Genomic DNA, 9,520 nt, shown 5'->3' with positions numbered 1-9,520 from the left:
AACTTCTTCTGGGTCTCCTACATGTGTGCAGAGACCCAGGGACTTGGGCCGTCTTCTGCTGCTTTCCCAGGAGTATTAGCAGGGAGCTGGAATTGGAAGTGGAGCAGCTGGGACTTGAATAGGAACCCATATGGATGCTAGTACTGTAGGCAGCAGCTTTGCCTGCTATACCACAATGCCAGCCCCAAAATAAATCTCTCTTAAAAAAGCCCCACAGATGCGGCCTATACATTACAATGTGCAATGAAGGGGGGAAGGAATGCTTGGAGGTGGTATCCTAATTTTAAGTCTACACCAGTGGTTCTCAGGGTGTAGACTCCCAGACCCAGGCATCAGCATCATCTGAGAACTAGTTAGACTCAAGTTCTCTGCTCTAGATCTATGGAATCAAACCCTGGGAATGGGCCCATTTATCTGAGATAAACTCCTAGGGGATTTTGCTATACCCTAACATCTACCTGTATCACCTGAGACTATTTCACAGATGATCTGAGATCCAAACTCAAGAGGTTGTGTAAGGAAGGAAACGCTTGTCACAAAGGACTGCTGGTAGAGTTCTGGAGCGGCTGCCCAAATGATGACGAAATGCTTGGCGTTGGAGGGTGTGCTCCGTTCTGAAGAGTTCTGTCCCTGAACACTGTTCATGGGCATTGGGAGGAGGCTGTGAGCAGCAGATTTTAGAGCAAGATTCAGTCAACTGGCTTGAGAGGTTGTGTGTCTGCTGTAAGTCTGTTGTTGGGTGAAACAGATTTCAAATTCTAGCCAGTGGGAGTGAGTGGGAAATCATCAACTATTTCTTGGACAATCATGTGCCACCAATGAGCTAGTTCTAGGAGGGAAAGAGACAAAACCAGTTGTGTGTGCATGTGTGTGTATGATATATATGTGTGTATGTACATGTTTTATTTATTTATTTATTTGAAAGTCAGAGTTACACAGAGAGAGAAGGAGAGGCAGAGAAAGAGAGAGAGAGTGGTCTTCCATCTGCTGGTTCACTCCCCAATTGGCTGCAATGGCCAAAGCTGGGCCAATCCAAAGCCAGGAGCCAGGAGCTTTTTCTGGGTCTCCCACATGGGTGCAGGGGCCCAAGGACTTGGGCCATCTTCCACTGCTTTCCCAGGCCATAGCAGAGAGCTGGATCGGAAGTGGAACAGCCAGGACTTGAACCGGTGCCCATGTGGGATGCTGGCACTGCAGGTGGCGGCTTTACCCACTACGCCACAGTGCTGGCCCCCACATTTCTACATAGTACACCCCTCATGCCACACATTAAAAGCATTTCTTTTTCTAACAAAGTTAATTTTATGCCTTACCCCCTGGCAGTTTATCTCCGTTGGCCTTCTCTTGGGTGTGTGCTGTGAGGTCTTCCCACCATGGCTTGCTTCATGCTATTGATATGATGTCAAAGAATGGCATGGGAGGAATATGCTCACTTGTACTGTCGGCTCCCAGAGTTGCAGCAGCTGGCTCCAGCTCTCTACTGTTGGTACTTAATTGAACTGCTGGTCTACACTGACTCCTTCGGTATCCTGTAGACAGCGAGTGTTTTCACAGGTTGAATTCTTTTACGCCATCACTTTCGATCTTGCTTGCCATCCTGGATCAACTCAGGTTGCTTTATGGCAATAATACTGCACACTTAGAATGGCTGACAAGTTTTTTCAGTAGTCAGTAATTAGAATGGCATGCTCAGAGAGGGCTTCTCGCTCTTAATACAACCAGATCATAATGCTTTGGTGGGAAAACGTATGACAGTTGATACTTTAACAATTCTCTGTCATCACTTGGAGATTTTGGAGCTGCTGAGCGAGCTGTGTGCGTCAGCCGCCTGCTGGTGAAACTCCTGGATACTCACTCCCCAGACAGCTATAATTCTATGGTTGTGAAAATACAGCCTGAGACCTTCTTGGCCTCAAGGTGTGATTGCAAACTCAGAGCTGGCCTCTGGAGTGTGACTTGCTCCCTTTCCTGCATGGAGCACGCGTCCCTATAGGCGAGTGCTCCGTTTTCCTGGAAAAGTCAGTGTGCACTGGCTGTGATCTGGCAGAGAAATATGCTGCCCAGTACTCTTGGGCTGGTGAAAGATGGCTGGGATCTTGGGACAGCCAGAGAAAAGAAAAATGTAGAAACTAGCTTTTTCTAAAGGATTGATTTTAGTAAAATGTAATTCTTTCTGGAAAACTGCATCCAGAGCTGGTCTGTCTCCTCCCTCTTCCCTCCCCTGCTCCCTCTGCTGTCATCACCCATCATGCTAAACTGGAAGCGTGTGTGTAGAGGGGTTCTCACTGTGGCACTAGAGGAGGCTTGTCCTCCTCCTCTGAGGAAGGGGTGGGGGGGCTGCCACGTGGCTTGCCACAGCAGAGTTCTGAGGTTTAGGAGCTCAGTGCTGTAATCAGAGTGACGAAAGACATTCAAGAGGGATTGGGTTGGGCTTGGGAGGCCTAAGTCTAAGTTCTCCCTGAAAAAGCAAGACAGATTATTAACAAACTGTGGTTAACCCAAACAGATGACAACGTCCCTGCTTGTTGCTGTATAATTCTCTACATAATCAGATCAAAGCCTTTCTGAGAATATTGTAGCCCATCCTAGTCTCTTTCCAGACACATACTTGGCTGTGGAAAACCCCTCAAGGGGGCAGTGCTGAGCCCCATTGTAGGGGAGCTCTTGTAAGCACACCCGACACCTGCTGGCATCCTTAAACACTTTAATGACAGCATGATTATGAATACAACAAAAGGAAAGGCATTTGTTTACAATGTGATTTGAATACTGAAAAAAATCAGTTTCTAAGGACATTTCCAGCGATCTCTGTGTTATGTAAAGGAAGGCACATTGGCTTTGTCAGTGAGTTTAGGTTCTTAACCCCGAATCTGAAGAGTATCTTCCCATGATCCAAGAATAACCCTGCATGGAACATTAACATTTTTTTCTGCCTCTTCTCAGGGTAACCCCTCTATCTTTTCCTTAAGGCAATTACTGGTCAACACTGATTTCATCAGTTTATAGGAGAGAGAATCAACAGTTCTAGAGTTGAAGGGACTTTGGAGACCCTCCCTGTCATGAAGAAATCCCTGCCAGGCAGAAATCAAGGCTGAGTGGGAAAGGACTCAGTGGAGCCAGGAGCAGAACCCAGCCCTCGGGCCTGCCAGGCCCAGGCACGTTTCCTGGCACTGTGCTTTGCTACACTCAGTGACCATATCATCCATCTCTGCCCTCTCCTTGGGGACTTCCCTGTACATAGGACACTTCTTCTGCAGAAGAGGGCACGTTCTTCACATCGGGAGCTCTTACAGGCCCAGCTATGGGTACAAAGTCCGACATATCTGATAAGGGTTGTGCATTTAAGAAGGGAGAGCTTCTTAAATGGTGACCACACATGTTTCCCTGTGTTTGGGAAGAACTGTGGTGGAGGCTTGATTGGCAGGGGTGGGGGAGAATCCCAGAATAGTCAGAAGGAGAGGTTGGGTGGCTTTTGGCCTGGGGACCCGGGCAGCCTCGTGAAGGCTGAATTTCCAGTGTTTTGGAAAGGGTAACTTAGGAGACATCATAGGCCTGATACTTCGTTATGGTTGATGACCTTCTGTTTCTCTCCTGGGACAGGTAGTAGACGCGGTTGGCTTCCGGGTAGGTGACTTTGCTGAGCGGGAGTTTGTAGATGGCGGGGTTGTTGGTCGTCAGGAGCAGGAAGATGAGTGCCGAGATGCAGAAGGGCCAGGTGCAGGTTGGTAATCCAAACTGGAGGCAGAGAGAACATGAGAGAAGCCTTGGTTACATCAGATGGTTGTGCCTGTTTAATCAGCTCTTACCAATCACTGCTGTCTTGGGTGCTCTGTGGGCATTGCTAAGGATAGTGTTTGATTGACAACAAATATAAATAAAATTGTTCCAGTCACCTAGTTCTGTATTGTAATAAGTGAGCACACACTCTTCAACATGTGGGCACTGGAACCCTAATAGGGCTTAATATGCCTTTATGTTGTTTCATCTGAGGGCTGTGGCTGACCAGGCTACATCCTCAGCTTTAAAAACTACGACCATTCTATCCCATCCCCCAACACCCTGTTGAAGGACCTTTTTCTCTTTGGTCACAGCTGATTGGGCTGGAAATAGGCACCTAACTCAAATGCAGCTTCCCAATGGTAGGTGACCTGAGCTAAGAGAATCCTTCTCTGAGAATTTGAACTAAGAAGCATCGACAGAACGCTTATAGGGCTCTTGAACAGAAAGGACTGAAGAACAACCAGCAATAGGTGGTCATCTGGGGGCCATGTGCAGTAGAAATCCATCCTAGAGAGACACAAGGAAGAAGAGCAGACATATGGGGAGAGGTCGAGGTACCACATTCAGTTCCAGGGAGCTGGGGGTGGAGAGTAGCTGCTTCTCTTCTTAAGTTCTCTCCAATCCCCAGTTACCTTTCTCATCATATTGATATGATTTTTACTATTCATTTAGATGCCTTTAGGCTTTTTAATACTCCTTCCAAATCTTCATTTGAGATATCTTAGTGGATTTCTAACAAAGAGTACAAACTCAGCTAGGAGGCAGATCAGACCATGACCCCTCTTCTCCAAACATTACTTTATCAGAAGTAGTACAAGCCTAAGATAAGACCATGGGAGTAACAATGCCAGTCATCAGGTGTCCAAAGATGGCACAATCAGATGAGACTTGGGGAAGGACAAGGACAGCTTGGTACCAGAACTGAGGCTGTAAAGAATATTCATGAGTGATGAGCTCCACTCAAAGAGTCTTGCCAAAGCCCTACTGGGGACTGCAAAGGTGTTTGGGAAAACATCCCTTGGGGTCCTACAATGGCACAGGTGTGAGTTCGGAGTTCCACAGACATAGACCCAAGTCTCAACTCTAATCTAATCTGACATTTCCGGGAACTGTTTCCTCAATAGTGAGCTAGGGATACAAGTACCTGTAGCAGCTATCAAAAGTGGGTGCAGAGTAGACTAAGTACTTAGCAAATGGTCCTGAGTACGTGGTTACTGTCATCAAGCAGATGGTGGCATTGTTGGAGACATGGGGCCCCACATACATGTGACATAAAGAAAAAAAAAAGGCAGTTTCTAAGAGCTTGTCTGAGAAAACCTTAAATTAGACAACATTTTATATTCTGTTCCTCAGTGAGGTTGGAAATTCTGCCGGGGTGTGTTAATAGCCTGCACTTTTTTGTATCCCTGACAGTAGTTGACAGTGTGTTAAACTCTAGTAGGCACACAGGAAGTAGACTTGATTTTGTTTTGAAAAACATCCGACTTGAAAGACATAATATATAATTTCCTGGTGAATAGATGAAAGGGCCAGCCACTATGGTCAAGCCTTCCAGTTTTGCACCTCTTCCAGGGCCAAAGAAGGCACATGGCATGGATGGAAGACTGGGCAAGTGGGCGAGTGCTAGAAGAGACAGCAAAGCCTGAAGTGGAAGGGAGCTTCAGGGCCCATGATCCATCCTTTTGACTCCATCACTCTTTCTGATGGTCAGCTGTTCATCCCCAGCTCTTGTATTCTCCATGGTGGAGGCTTACCATCTTAGTGCTTCATTTAATCAGTATTTCCTGGGCACTCACTACATACTGGGCACTGCAATACGTAAAGATAAAGATAAGAATATGACACAGCCCCTGTTCTGCAGGAGAACATGGGCTGTGCTGGAGAAGGGCCAGTGAGTATAGACTTGTCACAAACCATACGTCAAGTGTAATAGCCAAGGTGTGTACAAAATGTAATGGTGCTCAGAGGAAGGACTTGGTCCATTGCAGGAGACAGTATAGTATCAGAGATGGCTAACTCTACTGCTGAGAATGTCCCCTTCCATGCTAAGCCCAAGCTATCATTTCTTTTTTTTTAACTTTTATTTAATAAATATAAATTTCCAAAGTACAGTTTATGGATTACAATGGCTCCCCCCCCCATAACTTCCCTCCCACCTGCAACCCTCCCATCTCCCACTCCCCCTCCCATTCCATTCCAAGCTATCATTTCTACCAGAAGCTAGGAAGAGATTTAGTCATGCATATCCATCCTGTCCTCACCTGCAGCATCAACAGCATTTTTCCTGGTTGTTCATGAGAAATGTGCTCTTATTGCCTTGTCTAAGATGAAGAGGCATTGACTGCAAGATGAGCCATGAGCACTCAGTGCAGGGCCTGGGCTGGCCAGACAATTCCTTCTGTCCTCACCCACCAGTCTATGCTGGGGCCCAGATGAGGAAGGGTTTCTGGGACTGCTTCATGTACCCATTAGCTAGCAGCTCTGGCTACTCTCTGGCTTGGTGAGGGCTTGGTTTCCCCCTCTTCCCTGAAGCCTCTCATAGTGTCCCCCCTAAAACATGATGATTTCTAGAGGACAAGAAAGATGTTTACTGACCCGCAAGCCATTTGGGAGCGTGATTTAGGAACACCCACAACATTGAGAAAAGGATTAAGAATAGTTCTAGAGGATGATACAACTGAAAGGAGTTAGTTTGTCCTATAAGGAGGCCATTGGCAATGGACTTGGTTGACTGGCAGTTGACATTTAAACTTCGAGACCCAACTTGTCTGTCTTGGAGATGATGAGGTGGATGGCGTGATCTGAAACAAATGGGATGAACCAGGGAAGGGTTTCTGGAGGAAGGGTTTTGGAGCTAGCTTTGGAAGCTGAGAGAAGGCCAGGGGATTCTGTGGGCACACTCATAGCCCTCCCTCGTTGACTCACCACAGATAACACGTTGGTCAGGGCAGCACCCACATAGGCCGCAAACAGGGCTGGAAAAAGAACCAACAAGACTCCAGTAAGGATTTAAAAGTGCCTCAAGCTTAGTCCACATATATTCTCCCCATATATTTTATGCTACAAATGCAGGTTCTCAGATTAAGACAAAGTTGTATTACATTTCCATTGCTTGGTAGCTTTAAAAGGGCTAAATTCCATGCAAATGTCAGCACAGTTAAGATAGCAGATGAACTTTGTTCAAAAGGGCCAGAATTTAGCTGTTATGGTTCTCTTGGGTCCTACCACCTTGCATTCCTGCTTAGAAACATTTAACAGTATAAACCATAAGTGGAAATTTTACTACATAGCAAAGGCAAGTGAGTCCCAGAACTCCTTGCTGGAATATTTCATCACAAGTAATTAACATGATATGGGTTTCCATGGAGGAGTGGCCTCCTGCAAGCTTGAGGAAGACCAAATGCACCTGCCCGCCTTTTTTTCTAAGCTATATGGGGGGAGGGGTTGAGCAGGTTGGCTACCAGAAAGACCCAAGGGCACTGAAGTGAGAAGCTATAACAATGGGTCAGTGTCATTGGGCTTTGTATCTGAACTCTTAATTTCTCAACTGAGAGCCTCCCAATTGTCCTTAAGATGTTAACAATGGTTAACCTTTCTTAGAAAATTGCTATTAGCAATGCCAACCATTTTCTATAGCATTGCTCCAACATAAGTACGAGTATTATCTTCAGTTCACAAATGAGAAAACTGAGGTGCAGAGAGGATAATAACATGACTGAACTGTCTGTCTTTGAGTTGGAGATGTCACTATTGGTTTAGAGGTGGGGACTCAAGGTGAAAGAGTTGGAGGAGATTAAATATGAGTTTTATGAAGCATGGGGCAGGTAAAAGTTTCATGGTTTCATGGGTCACACTGGACAACTGATTTTTCAAGAGGGAATGGGAGCCCATGCCATTCTTTGTAGTCCTCAATGACTATAGATGATAAGGGCTCAACACTTCTTGGGCACTGCCTATGTTTCAAACGTTGTTCTGCTTATATTCATGAATTACTGGGTTTGATCCTGACATAGCTTGAAGAGGTGGGCGTGGTTAGTGTCAGAGAGTTCAAGTGACTTGCTCAAGATTACAGGGTTGGGGCCAGCACTGTGGCTTAGTGAGTAAGGCCATTGCCTGCCATGCTGGCATCCCATATGGGCGCCGGTTTGAGATCCGGCTGCTCCACTTCTGATCCAGCTCTCTGTTATGGCCTGGGAAAGCAGTAGAAGATGGTGCAAGTCCTTGGGCCCCTGAACCTATGTGGGAGACCCAGAAGAATCTCCTGGCTCCTGTCTTTGGATAAGCACAGCTCCAGCTGTTGCAGCCATCTGGGAAGTGAACCAGCGGATGGAAGACACCCCCCCCCCATCTCCTCTCTCTTTGTAACTGTGACTTTCAACTAAAATAAATAAATCTTCTAAAAAAAGAAATGCTGTTACTTTATAATACATTATTGGTGTATTTGGTCTAGATATTTCTTGAATGGATCATTCTATATATTATCATTGCTTTTACATGGTTGAGAAAAAGCCTAGCTGTTGTTCTAATTATCAGCTACGTGCAGTAATAATCTATTAGTGGATCCATCCAGGGAAATGAATTTCCCTGGTGACTGGGCACTTCTGGGGATATTTGGATGAGCTCTATCAGAGTAAAATTAATTGATTCATGTTTCAAAGAAGATTAAGAATTATTTAGCATTTAAATGCTATGAATTGCAGGATCCTAGATGACTAACCCAAATAGTCATAACTGCTGTGCACCTTTCTTTTTTTTTAAGATTTATTTATTTATTTGAAGGGCAGAGTTACAGAGAGGCAGGTACAGAACCCTGGCTGCTTGGCACCAGGAGTGGACTTTGAACCACTGTGCAACACAGCCTCTAGGATCTGAGGTTAGAAAGAGAACAGCACTTGGACAGGCAAATCCAAGCCCCACGAAGGCCTTAGAATCCAGGGCAGCCAGAAGGCCTTTGTGGAGCTCTGGAGTTGGTGTTTGAGGAATGGAAAGCCACAGCTGCACCTGACTCTTTCGTGTACTCTGGGATCCAGAGCCAAAAGATCCAATCTCACCTTATTCTTCCTCTTCCTCCTTATTATTATTATTTTAAACCAATTTTTGCCTGTTACTAGCAGGAAAACTCTCTGAAAACCTCAGCTTTGGGCAATTTGTTCAGCTTCCTTTAGCCTCAATTCTCCATCTATAAAACGGAGGTAGTAATAGTATGTTCCCACTTTACAGGGTGAGGATTGAATGAGATGCTGTATCTCGAGGTTTCACAACCTTGGAAACACTGGCATTTTGGATTGGGCAATATTTTTTGATCGAGTCTATCTTGAACACTGTGGGTTATTTAACAGCCTCCCTGGCCTCTACCCACTAAATACCAGTACCACTTCACTCTTGCCCTAAGTATGACCAACAAAAATGTCACCAGAAAACAGGCAAGTGTCCTTGGGGAGAATCACCTCTGGTTGAGAGTAAGTTTCACTTTCAGGACTTGTTTGGTGAACATGAATGTTCCTTAGTGTGTTAGTAGAACTTGAAGTTGGAAGGCAGGGATATCCCCTATTCTCATGTTCCAGCTGATATCCCAGACTATTGGCCTCTGAGTGCCTAGACAAGGCTAAACCTCCAGGCCTCTGACAGTGTAGACAGAGGCTATGGTTCCAAGCCCTTGACACAGCCCTTCCCACCAGGCTACCTCCCTGCTCTGATCGTGGGCAGAGTTGTGGGGCAGGTGCACTTAGAGCCAGTATCA

General features: G+C 45.8%; 1 protein-coding gene across 1 annotated transcript in view; it reads right to left on the bottom strand.

Moving 5' to 3' along the window:
* Nucleotides 1-3,534: 3,534 nt before the first annotated feature.
* Nucleotides 3,535-9,520, bottom strand: part of SLC14A2 (solute carrier family 14 member 2) — a 52,476-nt gene continuing 46,490 nt past the window's right edge. The window contains exons 18-19 of the mRNA XM_062200269.1: nt 6,706-6,755; nt 3,535-3,735 (exon numbers count right to left, since the gene is read on the bottom strand). Of these exons, the coding sequence (XP_062056253.1) occupies nt 3,535-3,735; nt 6,706-6,755 (251 nt within the window). The remainder of the gene's footprint in view (nt 3,736-6,705; nt 6,756-9,520) is intronic.

The sequence above is a fragment of the Lepus europaeus genome, chromosome 9 (genome assembly GCF_033115175.1).
Source record: "Lepus europaeus isolate LE1 chromosome 9, mLepTim1.pri, whole genome shotgun sequence".
Lineage (NCBI taxonomy): Eukaryota > Metazoa > Chordata > Mammalia > Lagomorpha > Leporidae > Lepus > Lepus europaeus.
Note: the sequence above shows the minus strand (reverse complement) of the source record. Positions and strands in the feature narration are given on the sequence as shown.